At 46.9% G+C, this 19,347-nt stretch overlaps 1 protein-coding gene across 8 annotated transcripts in view; it reads left to right on the top strand.

Moving 5' to 3' along the window:
- Positions 1-19,347, top strand: part of LOC115083627 (zinc finger protein 585A-like) — a 738,796-nt gene that overhangs the window by 541,075 nt on the left and 178,374 nt on the right. The window contains exon 4 of one of the 8 annotated variants that reach the window (XM_029587558.1): positions 5,793-5,925. The exons of the other annotated variants lie outside the window; for them this stretch is intronic. Coding sequence (XP_029443418.1) covers positions 5,793-5,925 — 133 coding nt within the window. The remainder of the gene's footprint in view (positions 1-5,792; positions 5,926-19,347) is intronic. 8 annotated transcript variants of the gene reach the window in all.

The raw sequence follows: 19,347 nt of genomic DNA, 5'->3' as shown, positions 1-19,347 counted from the left end.
ACTCGTAGCAGTGTTGGAACTCGGAGGCTAAGTACCCGGAGGTAGTGACATCATGCGGTGGGGATGCCCCCGAGGTTCCTGCCATGACGTCTTCAAAGGAAGGGGCAGCAGCGCGTGCCCTAGGAGGCCTCAGGGAGAACATGGCGAACGCAATCGCCCATGCTGGGCCGGGGGTGCCGGCGGAGGTAGCCATCTTTCTCAGAGGAAAACAGAGCGGAGAAAAAGGTGAGACAGAGGGTGCAGCCGTCTGCAGCCGATGGGCGCAACAACATCTGGGAATGCTCTGACTTTACATCCCAAGAAATAATCCTTTCTATCCCTAAAGCACAGTCTCATTAACCAGTCTTTATTGGTTCAAGGGCTAAAGTCACTATCAACGTTGCAGGAACTGGCACTTCAGTATCCGAAGTCTCCAAAAGGGCTGGAATATCCGGGTTTTGCTCTCGAACTGGTATCAAGGTTGTTATTCCTTCGCTTTGTTCCTCCCTTTTTTTTAAACTTTGGCAAAAAGAAGATTTTTGGGATTGGTGGAGTTAAATTCTCAGTAACCTGAAGCGTTTCCATAAGATATCTCCTGAACAACTTCTTGGGGGAAATTATTGGTATTTGAGGAAAATGTGTACATCTCAAATTTCTATTTTTGACCAAATGTTTGATTTTCAAAGACAGGGACAGGTTGTTTCTTTCTCCAGTCATTGCTGATTGGACCCGCTGGATTCCATTAACTTGAGTTCTGATCACAGACACTTGTTTTTCCAGTTCTACAGTTGTAGTAGACACCACTTTTATTTTATCTTCCACCTCTTTAATTTTAGTATTTACTGGAAGTAACTGCAGGTCTTACCATGGTAGGTATTCTCAACACGGGAGATTCTCTGACAGCACCAGCAGGCTCCTCCAGCAACACCTCTCTTCCCACACTGGTTTGCCCTGGTGATAATTCTGGGCTCCCTGCCGCTGCGTCTGCCCCGGCGAACCCTGCAGAGCCCCGCCCTCCGGCACTTTGGTCTGGTGGCGTTTTCTTCGTTTCCGGGGCACCTCTCGTCGCGGAAGGGTCATCCAGCGGCGTTCCCCCGCTGGGGCGGAGTGGCGATATTGAGCCAGGGAGAGAGGGGAACTTGAATACCCCTCCCCCATTCTCCTGCAGCTGAAGCCCTGACCTCATGTCGCTGCGCACCACATGGGCGTCCATCGGGCCGGAGAAAGGCAACGTCTGAGGAACCACAGGTTGAGGTTCAGTCCTTGGTTTGCGTTTTCTCCCCATCGCAGGTAAAATGCAGCAAGAAAAGAGACTTAAAGTAAACACGCCCAAGGGATCCAATGCCGAGCGAGTCTATCGAGCGGCCATATTGGATCCGCCCCCAAGAAGGCGAGTTTTTTAACTGGATTTGAATATGGCCAGAGAGGGAGCAAGACACATGGAATCAGGAAGTCTCTTCCAGGCACTCGGCAAAGCAAGTTGGAAAGCACAGAATGTGGTGGTGGAGAAAGACACAGATAAGGGCAACTTGCCTGATGAATGGTGTTGACGTGGAAGGAAAAGAAATGAAAGAAAATGAGGAGCTGCAGAGTGAATGCATTTGTAGGGGAGGGAGAGAAACTTGAACTGTAGGTGGAAGAGGACAGAGAGCCAATGTAGCAACCTGAGAAGAGAGGGTTACATGATGATAATGAAGTTAAAGACAGAGAAGTCATGCAGCTGAATGTTGAAGAGATTGCAGTGGAGAAAAACGATTCAGCGGGAGGTCAGCAGAGAGCAAGTTACAGAAGACACAATGTTAGGTTCCATATTAGGTGCTACAACCCGCAATAGGGCCCGGGGGGCTAAGAGTCACAGCCACCCGGGCATGTGGTTTGGTTGTATTACAATGATACTTGTATTTGCTCAATAAAAAAAGTGTTTAAACATAGGTGCTACAACCCAAGAAAGAGATCTAGGTGTCATAGTGGATAACACATTGAAATCGGTTCATTGTGCTGCGGCAGTCAAAAAAGCAAACAGAATGTTGGGAATTATTAGAAAGGGAATGGTGAATAAAACGGAAAATGCCATAATGCCTCTGTATCGCCCCATGGTGAGACCGCATCTTGAATACTGTGTACAGTTCTGGTCGCCGCATCTCAAAAAAGATATAATTGCGATGGAGAAGGTATAGAGAAGGGCAACCAAAATGATAAGGGGAATGGAACAACTCCCCTATGAGGAAAGACTAAATAGGTTAGGACTTTTCAGCTTGGAGAAGAGACGGCTGAGGGGGGATATGATAGAGGTGTTTAAAATCATGAGAGGTCTAGAACGGGTAGATGTGAATCTGTTATTTACTCTTTCAGATATTAGAAAGACTAGGGGGCACTCCATGAAGTTAGCATGGGGCGCATTTAAAACTAATCGGAGAAAGTTCTTTTTCACTCAACGCACAATTAAACTCTGGAATTTGTTGCCAGGGGATGTGGTTAGTGCAGTTAGTATAGCTGTGTTTAAAAAAGGATTGGATAAGTTGGAGGAGAAGTCCATTACCTGCTATTAATTAAGTTGACTTAGAAAATAGCCACTGCTATTACTAGCAACGGTAACATGGAATAGACTTAGTTTTTGGGTACTTGCCAGGTTCTTATGGCCTGCATTGGCCACTGTTGGAAACAGGATGCTGGGCTTGATGGACCTTTGGTCTGACCCAGTATGGCATGTTCTTATGTTCTTATGAGGTGATAAGAGAGGGGAGGAGTGTGTTGGTGGCAGGCTCAGAGAGGAAGGGAGAGATTTTAGCAGTGTTATAGAGGAGGAACTGACTCACTTTAGCAGTGTTTTGGATGTGCAGAAGGAGGGGGAGGCATCAAAGATGACCCAAGGTTAGGGGCTGAGCAAACCAGGAGGATGAGAGCACAGAGAGCCCTCCTGATGTGACAGAATCAGATGTTCCTGATGTTCTGGATAATGCTCTGTTAGATCTTGGGTTTTATTATTCAGACTTATCCAGGCAGAGACGATTGATATTCTCTGTCTCTGGGATTAGACTTGTAAACCCTGAGGCCCAGAAAGGAAACTGAGTCCAGGGGAACAAGTCTGGCAGTTCCTGGGGATGAGGGGTCCTGGTGTCCCCTCTTCCATGATAAAATGTTATGGGATTATTTAAAACCAGAAAAGAATGGCAAGACATTGGTTGTAAAAGCTTTATTGTATATTTCAGTGGTTTGTATTTGAAGTGAATATGGCTATGTTATTGATCTTGTTGCCAATAAAATTTAAAATTAAAAAAAAAAAAAAAAAAAAAAAATGTTATGGGATTATTTATTTATTTATTTATTTAGCATTTTTTTATATACCGAGGTAGAGCAGAGTAGCCTTCACTCCAGTTTACAATAATAACAACCTGTTACATAAAACTATTGAAGACATTGAAGAAAAAACAACATTTAACAATCTGAGAACTGTCATGTCATGTCAACATGAGAGAGAAACACAAGAGGTCGATATTCAGCACCACTTAGCCAGAAAAGTAAGGAATTATCCAGCTAAGGGGCAGTGGCTGAACATCTGGCCACGTTTAGTGATTACCACTTATCCATATAAGATGTGGGTAGGAAATGGGCATTTCGGGAAGGAGCTATTTATCCAGTGCACACAGCTGGATAAGTAACAATATGTAAACTTATCTGGCTATGTTAACCCAGATAAGCTAGACCTGCTCAGTAACTGATCTAAAGTAAGCTACATAAGACCTAGCTGGCTAACTAGCGACTTATTCAGGGATATTCAGCAGCACAGTCATGTCCCATGTGAATCAGCCAGATAAGTCTTATCCGGCTAACATCTTTAGCTGTTTATCTTTCAGCGGGGTTTGAGTGGGTGAAGTTAGCTGGATAACTTTACAGAAGATATTCAGTGGAGCATACGCGGTTAACGTCCAGGTAACTTTAGGACAGGTATTTTTCTGATGAGACTTACCTGGCTAAATTTAGTCAGGTTGCACTAAATACCAGCACTCACTGCCTAAGATTTAGCCACATCCACAGAATGCCTCCATCATCGCCTCTTTTTCTGGCTACACCTTGTGCAGGTAATGCGTTACCTGGACAAAACTTAGCTGGACAGTAAAGGAAAATGTTCAAAACTCAAAAAGTTACCCAGAAAAAAACCCTTTGAATATCAACCTCAAGGATATTGTAAATCTCTGAATAATGCAAGTGGGTGAATAATGGAAAGCAGAAGAAAAAAGAAAACAAGTCCAAAATAAATAACCCCATACAAAGAAAAGGCCTTTTCAATCTGCTACGGCAGACACCACTGCAGATTTCAGTAAGGCCAGCACTCTCCGCAGAAGATTTACAACAAGTTTGTGTTAACTGAAAACAGAGAATCCAGCTAACAAACTCAGTGGTGCTAGATTTGCAATGAGCTTTCTCCCAAAAGCCAAAAAGATGATACACATTTGTGGTGTGATATGAACTAGTTTTCAGGAGACAGAGTGGACACTTCCATCCCAGTGCACAGAGAGATACGTAGGCTTGCTTCTTGCATTTGCTATCAGCACTACGAGCACCGCTATGCAACAGGAAGGGGCGTGTCAAAGTCTGGGTTAGCCTCCCTCTGGACCCTGGATCACATAATGTTTCTGAAACACACAGTAAAAATACAACTTTTGGTTCTTGCCCACGTTTCCTCCATGGCAAAGCCCAGTGAGGTCAGAAGGGCGAACCCGATCTCACAGCAGGCAACACGGTCAAAATCGGCTCCAGGAGGCGGCAAAAATAAAACCAAAACTTGCATTTAAAACATTTTGACAACGTTTTTATTCTTACAGTGCACAGTGCCATATTTGTCAGATCAAGAACTGCTCCTTGAATACAGTGGAACCCGATTACAATTATTAGCTACTGGTAGATGAAGTCTGAGCAATAAAGAGTAAATTATCAATGAAACGGAAGAATGGGGGCAAGAGACAAAAATGATCACAGTACATGACACCAATCAACGAGCACTGAATCGGCAAGGCCAGGCTGCAGTCTTCTCGCCTGGGTTGTTCCCCCCCTCCCGAGAACCTGGCGTGCTTTTGTGGTGGGATAAGACGTGATCTGTCCCGGGTTATCCACAGCACTGGTGGCAGCAGTGTGATCTTCAACACCTTGTCTCCCGAGCTTCCCCATTCGCAGCTGATGGCATCACTTACATCATGTCCAGCAAGTCATCCACATCCCCGGGCTCTTCTGCTACCGATGTGGTTTCAGCTGCTTTTTCTTTGGGGGCAAGGAACCTTTTGGCTTCCTCGCTAGTGACAGAGCTCCCAGGTGCTTCATCACTGGTAATGAGAGAGAGACGGTCTTGCACGACGATGTCCCAGAACTCCGTTAAGCCTCGGTCTTCCACCTTCTCTTTCAGGGTTTTCAGGAAACTACTGAACTGCTGCTCGTTGGACAGCCTAATGGCCTCCTGCCGGAAAGCTCCAATACATTTGATGCTCTTCATGTAGTACTGCAAGCCTTTGGTTTCCAGACATTCGTAGATTCGGTCAATCAGCTGCTGACTCACTTCTTTGATGTTTGCATTCTTCTGCCTCACCAAGACACGGTAGTTTTCTTCAGGATTAACACTTCCAACCGAAGTAATGTTCCCTTCAGCCAGGTTTGCAATACTGAAGTCACCGTCCTCGTCCTCTGTTTTGAATTTTTTAGCATTTGGTTCATCTTCATTCTTGTTTTGGAAGATGACCTCTGCTGTCTTCTGCTCCTTTTTCTTGCTTAAAGCCAGCTGAGCCCCTCCACGTGTCCATGAGTGTTTCTGGTTTGTGTTTCAGGTGCCGGTGACGTTTGAGGACATTGCTGTCTCTTTCTCCCAGGACGAGTGGGGGTATTTAGATGAAGAACAGAAGGAGCTTTACAGGGAGGTGATGAAGGAGAATTATGAGACCCTGAGGTCTCTAGGGTTAGGTAAGGATTGTATTATCTGCATTTCTAGTATACATGGAGAATATTTTACTAAACATCATTGGGTCAACGCCTCACAGTAAATGTGCACACAGCCCTGGATTTCCCTCCTCTCTTGTGTAGGGAACAGGAAGGGCCTGATTGAGGGAGACAGAGCTGGGGTGAACCCCCTGATAAGAAATTGGCAGCTTATCTCTGATGCAGTAAGAACAAAGCAGCCCGGTGTATCCCCAGAGCCCTCCGTCTCCTGCGGCATGGAGTATCTCCTTCTCTTTTCTGAGCCACTCTCCCACTCCCCACTACAGCAATAGCAATTTGGATCTCTCTCCCTTGATCTCAGATTCTGTCTGCAGGTAATGGAACCTCTTCTTCTCTCCTTCCTACCTCTCCCCTGCTCCCCGATCCTCTTCTCTGAAATCCCTCTTACTCCATCCTCCTCTCCCCCTCTTTTTCAAACTTTCTAATCTCCTGTCCGTAATCCTCTTTCCTTATTCTCACCCCATCCCTGGTCTTCTCATACTCTTTCCCTCTCCCTCCCATCCCTGAGATCTCCTTCCTGTGCTGATACCTGAGGTCCCTTTTCCTCAACCAGTAAAAGCAAAAATGTTTCTACAGACACAAGTAAGATTGGGAAACCTATTTTATTTTCTCAATATATTATAAGATTACTAGGGCTTCAGGAATCATTACGTCGCATCTGCACATCACCCAAAGCAGGAGGAGGGGCTATAGGCAGCAGAGGAGGGGCAAGGACACTCACAGCACGGGGACAATCACTGCAGCCACGGCGCCATCAATGGAGCAGGTAGCAAGGGAGAAAACCGAGCAGCACCAGGAGGAGAAAAATGGTGGGGGGTTTCCCAGATCCCCACTGAATAATCTATAATCCCTGCTGAAGAGCCCTGCCTACCAGTGCACCCATTGCTCTTTCATTTTTCCCTAATACTGAGGAATTCCTAATTCTGGAATTCCTCAAGAGGGAAATGTAGAGACAAGACCTGACCCTTGTAACAGTTTTGCAACAACCTGTGACCTTTTGATGCATAAGGGGATGTGAAACCGTGGAAACTTGTACTGTTCTTGTTCCTTTGAGGCAACTCAGGGAAGCTTGGGATCTGGCAGAAGACGTATGCATGTGCCTGTGAATCACCGTGAACCCAAAGTTTTGTTTTATCTGTGGGAACTGTGCAGCACCAAAGGGGATACAGATGGGAGAAGTTAAGCTATTAGTAGAATGAAGGAAAATGTGTGTCCTGGCGGTCAGAAGGATGACTGCTGACTGCAGGCAGAGGGTTTGAGGTCAGACAGAGAGAAAAACCTGTATATAAGGGGTGGTTGGAGCACTGGATATTTGGAGAAGGCCTGCACTCTATCAGTATGTACATTGCATTGTACCCTTCTCCCCAGGAAGACGACCATTCTTACAGTTATACTGGAACATTTTATAAAATACTTATAACCTATTTACATATAATGAAATGTATGCTTGCTGTTATGATTCAATACTAATAAAAGATGAATTATCTGTACAATTCTAAAAAGAAAAAGTTTTCCTGTGCGATTCCTGAGACATATATTACAGAAAAGGGATCCAGGAGAGAAGCTTCCCCCTGAAGGTTTAGCCACAGCAAGCAGTCTAATCTTATCCCCTGCTTCAACAGCAGGGGATAAGAAAAACTGATGCTTCACGCATATCCAGCATAGCTTCAACGGCAGCGGAGAAGAAAAAAGGATTCACAATCACAAAGTGGGGAGTAGCTGGCTTGTTACGGCGGTTACTACCCCAAACCAAATGTGCCTGATACTTCACTTTCGATGCATATCCAGCATGGCTCTCTGCTTCAACGGCAGGGGAGAAGAAAAAACAACTAATAAGGGCTGTATAACATAGTCTGGATAAAACAAATAAGCATGGGTGTAGCTTGCTTATTGCGGCGGTTACTACCCCTAACTAATCAAGCTAGATATTTCACTTGGATGCAGCTCCATCACTGCTCTCTACATTAATGATGGGGGTGGAAGGGAAATAGAACCAAGAGCTAAGAGAAACGGATAAGTATGAGAGAAAAAATGTGTGAAGCTTGCTGGGCAGACTGGATGGGCCGTTTGGTCTTCTTCTGCCGTCATTTCTATGTTTCTATAATTAGGGAACTGAAACCCTTTGGAATAAGGAACAGTAAGGCTGAGGCTAAACAATTGTACAACTTAAAGGCAGCAGGTGCAGGAGGCCGAAAGCGGTGGTGCTCTGTACTCAGCCGGTAAGGACTGAGCTCAGGTATTTTAAAAAAAATAATAAATTTAGTGAAGACAGAGACATTACAGAAGGGTCTGCAGGACTTTCTCAGGTCTCCGTGCTTGGTGCGCCGTTCTGGCGTTTGTTCCCGCTCCCGTTGGTGTTGGGGGAACTTGGCAGGTTGAGCGGCACCGGTGGGCTAGGCCCTGCAGCAAGGCTTGTTTCTTGCGCTCCGCATGGAAGGCCGCGGCTGCATTTTTGCCGCTTTTGTGCTGCTTTACTGCCCTCTAGTGGAACGTTGGTGCTTCTAGTGCATCTGGCTCTGCACACGTGCTGTGTGCCCAGTTCTGGAGGCGACTTTTGTACGCACAAGTTTTCCATTTGGTGGTGCGCACAGTTTGTGTTTGTGTGTGTGTTTGTGGCATGTTTTATTGGTGTGCATAAGGAGAGCAGAGAAGCATAGGAACAAACAACAAGTGGACTATAATGTCATAAGAACAAGGTCATAGTCAAATTCAGGTCATGATCCATCAAAATTCAATATTCATCATGCGCCAATAAGCTTGACGCTTAAATTAACCACGTCCCAAATGGGACAAAGATTTTGGAGACTAAATGAAACGTTATTAAACGATACGGCTATTTTGACAAGATTAGGACAAGAACTGCGTGCCTATTTTTAGTCTAATATTACTCCTGAGAGTTCACCCCCACTTGTGTGGGAATACTCCAAAGCCGTAGCTAGGGGGTTGATTATTTCTCAAGCTACATTTTGTCAAAAAGCAGGGAAAAGAGCTCGCTTATATGCCACAATGACTCAACTAGCGCACCAGCACCAAACTAGGCAGTGTCCAAAACTATCGGCAAGTGGAAAAGGCTAGATCAGATCTACAAATTTTAGATGCGGAAATTACAGCCTTGGCCTTAGAAATTACAAAGCAACAATATGAAGAAGGCAATTAGACGGGATGCCTCTTAGCTAGGCAGCTGTAGCCCAAAACAACGTTGCCAAAATTAAAAGTACTCACGACCTCTGTCGATATACGTCAATGCTTTACTGAGTTTTACTCAGCTTTATATGGAGCAGAGCAGCATATTAAAGATGAGGATATCGATAGTTATTTGAATCCGGTAGCACTACCTACATTGATACCGGAACAAAAGATGGAGTTAGATAGGCCAATATTGGAAATGGAGGTTCAATATGCTATTAAAGTGTTGAAAATAGGCAAGTCACCGGGTTTTGATGGACTCTTCTGGGCGTTGGACCTGTTTTCCAGGAGGTTCATGGTTGGTGTTCCCCCAACGGTTTACTATCAGTTGGAGTGCTGTGGTTGACAGTTTCCATTCTCCTGGATCTAGACTTTCTCTGCTGAGGTAGTCCGCTACGACATTATCTTTCCCGGCAATATGGAAGGCCGAGATCTCTTGAAGATTCACTTCCACCCATGACATTAAGGGGTCTATTTCCAGAGACACCTGTTGGCTTCTGGTTCCTCCCTGACAGTTGATGTAGGCCACTGTTGTGGCATTGTCCGACATTACTCTGACCGCTTTGCCTTGGAGTGTGTGACCGAACCTTAGGCAGGCTCGTCTGACTGCCTGGGCTTCTAGGCGACTGATATTCCATCCCGACTCTTCTTTGTTCCATTGCCCTTGGGCGGTTAGCTCCTGGTAGTGTGTTCCCCATCCTCATAGGCTAGCATCCATGGTGAGTAGGCTCAGATGGGCTTCTTGTAGCCACCATCGTAGTTGGGGCCGAACTCTCTGTCTGGGAGCTGAGACGTACGGTGTAGTTCTGGGACAGAGAATTCCATCGTGATAGTAGTGAGCGTTGTATGGGTCTCATGTGAGCCTGTGCCCATGGGACTACTTCCAGTGTGGATGCCATGAGGCTGAGAACTTGTAGGTAATCCCATGCTGTGGGGCGAAGATCGCTCAGCAGGATTCGTAACTGGGTCATCAGTTTTGATCTCCTTGTCGGTGTCAGGATGACCTCATCTTGTTTGGTGTCGAACCGGACTCCCACGTATTCTAGAGATTGGGAAGGCTGCAGGCAGCTCTTGTTTGGGTTGACTACCCACCCGAGGCTCTCCAGTAGAGTTTTGACTCTATTGCCTGGTGGCTTTCCTCTGGGGATTTTGCTCTGATCAGCCAATCGTCTAGATAAGGATGCACACGGATTCCTTCCTTCCTCAGTGTTGCTGCCACCACCACTATGATCTTGGTGAACGTCCGGGCTGCAGTGGCTAACCCGAAAGGTAGTGCCCGGAACTCCGAGTGATGGTCCAGGATCGAGAAGCGTAGAAAACGCTGATGCTCTTGTTGGATCGGAATCTGTAGGTAGGCTTCCGACAGATCCAGGGAGGTAAGGAACTCTCCCAGTTGTATCGCCCTTATTACCGAGCGTAGGATTTCCATGCAGAAGCGAGAAATCTTCAGGTGACGGTTGACCGCCTTGAGGTCCAGGATAGGTCTAAATGTTCCTTCGTTCTTGGGAACGATAAAATAGATGGAATAATGGCCAGTATTTATTTGTTGTGGAGGCACCTGTGTTCTAGCCTCTAAGGCTAGTAATCTGGTCAGTGTAGCTTCCACTGCCATTCTCTTGGAAGGGTCGTGGCAGGGAGATTCCACAAACTTGTCCGGAGGGAGGTGGTGGAAATCCAGGTAATATCCCTCTCGAATGATGGATAGGACCCATTTGTCCGAAGTTATCTCGACCCATCTTTGGTAGAATAGAGCCAGTCTGCCCCCTATGTCTTCTTCCTTTGGTCTTCATTGTGGGGTGCGGCTGGGGCCTGGGCCCTGGGCCCGAGCTGGCTCCCCTTTTATTGTGCTTGTTCCGAAAGGACTGGCTCCGGCCTGCAGGGCGGGCCGCTTGATATGAGCTTCTATATGGGTTGAAGCGTTGTGATCCTCTGCCCCTGGATGTCCGGGTGAAGGATCGCTGGTTTCTCACAGGACAAGGAGGATGGTAGTCCTCACATATGGGTGACACCATCAGGATGGAGCCCAATCACGGAAAACTACTGTCAAAGTTTCCAGAACTTTGACTGGCCCCTACTTGGCATGCCCAGCATGGCACTAACCCTGCAGCCACCAGAGGTCCCCCTTCAGTCTTCTTTTTTCCGTGCAGCAGTAGCCTCTCTGCAAAGGAGCTCTATAGAGATTCCTGACAGAAATTTTCCTCACGGAAGTCTTAAAGTTAAAATTGCCCCACAGGGGTCCCTCCTCTGCCTTTTCTCTGACCGCGGTACTCCGGTAAGTTTTACACGGTTTTCCGTCGAGTTTTGGCCCTCGCGGCCTACCAGCCGTCAACCATACTGCGGCTCGATTTTTTTCAATGGCCATGGCATCGGGGTTCCGTCGGTGCCCGGACTGTTCTCGCACCATGTCTATCACAGACCCCCATGGAGTCTGTGTAATGTGTTTAGGCCGTGAGCATGGTGTCCTGACTAGCACCAAATGTGCCCTTATGACACCAAAAGGTCGCAAAGCCAGAATGGAGAAGATGGAACTCCTCTTCCGTGCTCAAACCTCGATTCCGTCCATTGCATCGACAACGTTGGAACTGGCACTATCGACTTCACGTCAACATCGACCACCGACCGGTGACCGACCGTCATAGATGTCTTCACAGCCATCGACACCCTCTACTCCTCCTCAGGATCGAGGAGATCGCAGGGAAAAACATCACCATCGACATCGTAAGACTTGGACCATCGAGGGAGCGAAACCATCGACCTCGCCGCCATCGAAGAAGCCCAATCCAGGAACGGCACCGTCTATTCCTGCGGCCTGGTCACTGAGGCAACCCTCACCCGATCTGGGTTTGGGAGCCGCAATTCCGCCTGTAAAGGTGGTCCCTCCGGCTGTGCCTCTGCCTCCCTCTTCCATTCCGGAGCCGGGGCTCCTTGCTCCAGGTCTCTGCGAGGAACTGGACCAGCTAGTCCAGGAGGCCATCGACAAGGCGATGCAACGTCTTCAGATTCCTCTAGCACCGGCACCGATTGTGGAACCTGTCATCGACCCGATTCCGGCAGCACTGGCACCGCTGCTATCCAGAATGGAGGCTCTGATGGCCGCCCTTCCACCGGTGGATCCCGGGTCTCCGATGACTATGATGCCCTCCCCGATAACAGCATCATCGGGAGGAGAAACACCGTTCCGCATCCCTCCTTCGGGGGTGTTGCCTCAACCTTCGATGCCGATACGTCCCTCGCCATCGATTCATCCATCGGTGCCGATATGTTCGGCGCCACCGAGTAATCCATCGATGCCCGCACCGGTGCCTTCGATGTTGTTATCGGTGCCTCCGGCGTTTCCTCCGATTTTTTCGGAGCCTAGACCGGGACCCTTAGGTATCCAAACTCCTTCACTTCCTAAAGGGAAGTCTGCTGATCCTTATGACACTTGGGGGGGATGATACTTCCACAGACACCGATGACTAACCATCACCACCTTCTCCCACTGAGAGCAGAAAGCGTTCTCCAGAGGACTTCTCACTTATAAATTTTGTTAAGGAAATGTCTGAGTTGGTTCCTTTTCAACTACAGACGGAACAAGATGATAGGCACCAGATGATGGAGTTGCTCCAATTCCTGGATGCCCCCAAGGTGGTCACTTCTATTCCCATTCATCAGGTCCTTCTTGATCTCAAAAAGAACTGGGAAAATCCTAGATCAGTTGCTCCAGTACACAGAAAGGCTGACACTACTTATTTAGTCCAGTCAGCCCCAGGCTTCCAAAAATCCCAGCTTGATCACCACTCAGTTGTGGTAGAATCTGCACAAAAAAGGGCAAACGGTCAAAACCTCACTCGTCTACCCCTCCTGCTAAGGAACAAAAATTCCTGGACAACATTGGTCGACGAGTATTCCAAGGAGCCATGCTCATCTCCCAGATTGCTGCCTATCGGCTTTATATGACCCAATAGAACAGGGTCATTTTTAAGCAAATACAGGACTTCTCCGATTCCCTACCTCAACAATTCCAGGACCAGCTACAAACCCTTGTAAGCAAAGGCTTTGAAGCAGGCAAGCATGAGATTCGGACATCTATTTCAGCGGCTATCTCGGCAAGACGGTGGGCCTGGCTCAAGTCTTCTGACCTTCGTCCAGAAGTGCAAGACCATTTGTCCAACCTACCATATATCGGAGATAATCTGTTCGGTGAACAAATCCAACGGATGGTGGCTGAATTAAAAGACCATCGTGAGACCCTTTTCGATGCCTTCTGACTTCTCCTCAAAGCAGCCCTTCAGGAAGGACTCTTAAGAAGTCGTTCTATCGTCCAAGAAAGGCCTACTCGCCACCACCAAGGTCCCGTGCTACGAGACTTTATCAAAAACCTCAGCCTTGCCAAGCCCGAAAACAAAAACTACAAGCAGCTCCCCAGCCAGGGCCTGCTTCAGGTTTTTGACTTCCGCTTGAAGAGCAGCAGCCAGTTTCCTCTGTCACACATACCAGTGGGGGAGGTCTATTGTGCCACCTGCACAACATGTGGACTTCAATCACATCCGACCAATGGGTATTGACAATCGTTGCTCTGTTCAACTATGATTCAGTCCTTGTTGGTTGTTATCTGTATATAGATCCACTTTTCTTAATTCCCCCTGCCATAGAAGCAGAGAGCTATGCTGGATATGCACGAAGTATCAGACTTTCTCCCCTGTCGTTGAAGCAGAGAGCTATGCTGGATATGCACAAAGTATCAGACTTTCTCCCCTGTCGTTGAAGCAGAGAGTTGTGCTGGTTATGAATTGAAAGTGAAGAATCAGGCTTATTTGGTTTGGGGTAGTAACCACCGTAACGAGCAAGCTACTCCCCGCCTTATTGTAAATGCAAATCTTTTTCCACATTTCCTCTTGCCGTTGAAACTTACAGCAATGTTGGAGTCACATTAACTGTGTGTATGTTTATTGAATAAGGGTATTATCTCCAGGTAGTAGCAGTCATTCCCGCGAGCCATCCACTCTTCATTCACGTCCTCTAGACTTTATGGATCCACAGTGTTTATCCCACGCCCCTTTGAAGTCCTTCACAGTTCTGGTCTTCACCACTTCCTCCGGAAGGGCATTCCAGGCATCCACCACCCTCTCCGTGAAGAAATACTTCCTGACATTAGTTCTGAGTCTTCATCCCTGGAGCTTCAAATCGTGACCCCTGGTTCTGCTGATTTTTTTCCGACGGAAAAGGTTTGTCGTTGTCTTTGGATCGTTAAAACCTTTCAAGTATCTGAAAGTCTGTATCATATCACCTCTGCCCCTCCTTTCCTCCACGGTGTACATATTTAGATTCTTCAATCTCTCCTCATAAGTCATTCGATGAAGACCTTCCACCTTTTTGGTTGCCCTTCTCTGGACTGCCTCCATCTTGTCTCTGTCTCTTCGGAGATACGGTCTCCAGAACTGAACACAGTACTCCAGGTGAGGCCTCACCAAGGATCTGAACAAGGGGATAATCACCTCCTTTTTCTTACTTGATATTCCTCTCTCTGTGCAGCCCAGCATTCTTCAGGCTTTAGCAATCGCCTTGTCACATTGTTTCGCCGACTTCAGATCATTAGACACTATCACCCCAAGGTCTCTCTCTTGCCCCGTGCACATCAGCCCTTCTCCCCCCATCGAATACAGTTTATTCTGATTTCCATACCCCATATGCATGACTCTGCACTTCTTGGCATTGAATCTCCACCATTTGAGCCTCTTCATTCCTGTGACCTAAAGTTTCTCACATGGAAAGTGATTTTCCTTTTGGCTATCACTTCAGCTCGCAGGGTTAGTGAGTTACAGATCCTAGTTACCTATCCGCCTTACACTAAACTCCTGCAGGACCGGGCGGTATTCCGCACTCACCCTAAGTTTTTACCTAAGGTAGTTTCGGAGTTTAAGAACATAAGAAAATGCCATACTGGGTCAGACCAAGGGTCCATCAAGCCCAGCATCCTGTTTCCAACAGTGGCCAATCCAAGCCATAAGAACCTGGCAAGTACCCAAAAACTAAGTCTATTCCATGTAACCATTGCTAATGGTAGTGGCTATTCTCTAAGTGAACTTTTTTTTTTTTTCCCCAACATATTTTATTGAGTGAGCAAGCATTTAACAAAACCAGCAAACAAAAAGTACCATACAAGCTCAGCACACATTTTCATTTAATGAGCCCCCCCCCCCCCCCCCCCCCCCCCCCCAATGCCCCGAGAATCTCTGATCAATTCGTTTTTCACTGTTTGCCTCTGTGGAAGGCCCCTGGGCAGTCACCTATATGTCTACAGTACACGGAGTCCCCTTCAAGGCAGGTCACAAAGCATTAACATGTGCGTAGTCTGCTACATTGTCCCCAAAGGCGCCAAGCTCCGAACAGTGGGGGATAAAGATCTGTAGTAACAACCCCAGATTTCCTCAAATACCCGTTTCTTCCGGGGAGGAAACCTTTTGTACATTGATCCATATTCCAGTTGAAACATGTCCGTCATCAAAGTGGTCCACATTTCTAAGGTCGGGGAATCGGCCTCCAGCCATTTGGTCAGAATACACTTTTTGGCCATGAGACAGGCCTTAGCTAACAATCCCACATTGTCAACATTTATGCTCACGTCCCCCACATCATTATTAAGGATGCAAAAAGAGCTCGACCATTGGATATCCATAGCAAGTAACGTTGACAGAAATTGCCGAATGGAGGACCAAAAGGCTTGTATCGAGGGACAATCCCAAAAACAGTGAATCAACGATGCAAAAGTACAGGCGCACTTAAGACAGGACGCAGAGGCAACAATGCCCATACGAAACGCCCTGGCTGGAGAGTAGACAGTCCGGTGAAAGATCCGTTGTTGCATTTCCCGCAATCCCACATTTTGGGTGATGAGAGGTATGGACATATAAGAGTTTTTAAGCATTCGCTCCACTATCTCCTCCTGGCAGTCCCGTGTCCACAGAGGACACAACTTTTGATATATACCATAATTCTGAATCATGTGCGCATATGAATATAAACAAGATAAAGAGCCTTTACGGGATTGCAAACACGTAATTAAAGCAGCATAATGTAGACTTAATATCTTCCCCGCATTCTCCCGGAGCAATTCAGACACCAATGCACGCATTGACCCATATAGCAGAAAGTGTCGTGGTTGAAAATCAAATAAGGTTTGACATTTATCAAAGGAGTAGCATTCCTCCGTTGCAGGATCAAGGAGATCCCCCAGTCGCCAGTTGGGCCCCAGCCGAAAGGTATGTGTCAAGGGAAATAGAGACCTGGTGGCTAGAGAATGCTCCCTCAGCGGATATTGGGGGGATACAAATGGAGATAGACCCAGCATTTGCCTTAGGGTGCGCCAGGCTTTGCGAACAGTAGTAACCAAGATAAAGCGCATTGGCAATTTTAAATAGGCCTCTACCGGGATATGCAGAATAAGGCTGGGGTCCACTGGAGCGCAAATCGCCCCTATCAACTCCGGATCAGAGTACTCTGCGGTTCCGAAGAACCAATCCCCCAGAAAACGCCAATTGGCAGCTAAGGAATAAAAATAAAAATTGGGGAGACCATACCCTCCTTCAGTTTTTGGCCCCATCAAGGTAGCCATCGAGATTCGTGCCCTCTTGGCCTGCCATAAAAATCTGCCAATTTCTTTATATAAAGGCCTTCTATCCTTAAGAAGTAGTAAAAAGGGCAACATCAGCAATTTGTATAATAACTGGGGTGCAATCACCATTTTAATGACAGCTATACGGCCCTGGAGTGATAAAGGGAGAGAAGTCCAACTCCTTAATTTGGATATCATTTTCTGGATCGTGGGGGGGATATTTAAACTGTACCACCGTTGGGGGTTTGGATGAATATGTATTCCCAAATACTTAATCGTGGAGGAAGCCCATTTAACCGGAAAATGGTCCCAGGAAGCCTGCAAAGAACCCAACAAATCCAGCGCTTCAGTTTTGTCCAGATTCAATTTAAAGCCGGACAACTCTTGGTAAAGATGGAAAATGGCCAGTGCAGCTGGAAGGGCTACTTTCGCTTTAGATAATAAAAGCAAAATATCATCCGCAAAAAGTAGCGTAAGGTAGGAACGGTGGCCTACCGGCATACCAGTAACTGCGGGTGTCGCTTTGAGTTTACATACCAGGGGTTCTACCGTTAAAATAAAGAGAAGAGGGGAAAGAGGGCACCCCTGACGGGTCCCCCTCTGTAAGCCAAACTCCCCCGAGAGCTCCCCATTCACTAGAATTCGAGCCATAGGATTGGAGTATAAGAGAGTAATATACTCATAAATCCTACCCACCAAGCCTACCTTAAGCAGCACACGACGCAGAAAAGGCCACGCCACCCTATCAAACGCCTTCTCTGCGTCGCATGTAACCAGGAGGGGATCTTCCACCCTACCCTTAGCGCATAGCTCCAAAGCCACCAACACTTTATGGAGATTCACCGTGGAACGCCTCCCCATCACAAACCCCACCTGATCCGGGGAAATGAGAAATGGCATTAAAGATTTTAAGCGGTTGGCTAATATTTTAGCATAAATTTTTATATCTAAATTAAGTAATGAAATTGGCCTATACGATGAGGGTGCCAATGGGTCCCGCCCAGCCTTCGGGAGAACCACAATGGTGGCAGCCCTCATGGTGGGAGGCATTTCCTGCTGATCCACCATTTTCTCATAGACTAATTGCAAAATGGGAGCAACCTCCTCTTTCAACCCCTTATAAAACGTAGAATTCATACCATCGGGCCCCGGTGCTTTCTGACCGGGGAGCAGTTGGATCGCCTCCAGAACCTCCTCCACTTCAGTAGGACGTTGTAAGCGTTGGAGTTGCTCGTCAGTGATATGTGGCATATTTAGGGCCCCTAGAAACCTGTCGATATCCCCTTCCTGTACCGGGTCCGCAGAATATAAGTTCCTATAATATTCAGAAAATATATCCGCAATATCCCTAAAAGTAGTTTTAATCTCTCCCTGGGGGGTACGTAAGTTGGATATATATTTAGAAGCTTCCTGCGCTTTCAGCAGCCTCGCCAATAGCTTACCCGCCTTGTTGCCATAGCGATAAAAATTAAATTGCCTATGGCGCAACCCATGTGCCGCTCTTGTATGGAGCAAGTCATTGAGTGCAATCTGCGTCTCCCAAAATTGAGAGGGCAATTTAGTATCTGGGGTAGAATGTACCTTACTTTGCAGCACTCTTAAACGTTTTTCCAATAGAAGGATATCCCTATCCATCTGTTTTTTTTTTTTATAGCTAACATAACTAATAATATCCCCCCTTAACACCGATTTGGCCGTCTCCCACAGGAGAATCGGTTGATCCATATGCTGGGAGTTAAATTCCAAAAATGAATTCCATTTTTGCTTTAAGAAGGCAGGAAAACCGGGATCATTCGCTAGCGATGCCGGTAATCGCCACTGAGATTTAGCGCTAGGGCCCCCCAAAGAAAAAACCCCAGAGACCGGACAATGATCTGAGATTACTAGAGTCTCAGTCGAGGACTTAGTAAATTTAGAAAAAAGGGATTCAGAGACAAGCAGGTAGTCAATCCGGGATTTCGTGGGGTGAGCTTTAGCAATGTGGGTGAAATCCCCCTCCCCAGGGTGGAGCACCCGCCACAAATCAATAAGAGAGAGATGCTTGCACAGAAATCTGGGTCCTTTCCGCTCACTCGCCTGCTGTCCTCCCCGGGCGGGAAATCTATCCATAGCAGGATCCATCACATAGTTAAAATCCCCGCCCAGAACTATAGGACAATCCCCCATTCTGCTAAGGTGTCCCAACAAAGTAGTGTAAAAACCATGCTCATACACATTGGGGGCATAGATAGAGGCCAACAATATTTTGGAACCCATGAGAGATCCCTTCACAAGCACATAGCCACCCTGGGGATCCACCACAGTCTCCAGCAATTGGAAAGGAGTGGCTTGATGAACCAAAATAGCCACCCCCCCTACTCTTAGAGGTACCACTAGCAAAATACAGTTGGGAAACCCATTTTTTTTTCAGTTTTAAAATTTCCTTAGAGAGCATATGGGTCTCTTGAAGGAAAACAATTTTAGCCTGAAGTTTAGTAAGCCGAGTAAAAACTTTTCCCCGTTTCACCGGGGTGCCCATGCCCGCCACGTTCCACGTCACCATATTTAAAGCCATCGGGTTGTTCCCAGCTGAATAATGCCCACATATTGTACCCTATGCTTGGTAA

This window comes from Rhinatrema bivittatum, chromosome 2 (genome assembly GCF_901001135.1).
Source record: "Rhinatrema bivittatum chromosome 2, aRhiBiv1.1, whole genome shotgun sequence".
NCBI classification, from domain to species: domain Eukaryota; kingdom Metazoa; phylum Chordata; class Amphibia; order Gymnophiona; family Rhinatrematidae; genus Rhinatrema; species Rhinatrema bivittatum.
Note: the sequence above shows the minus strand (reverse complement) of the source record. Positions and strands in the feature narration are given on the sequence as shown.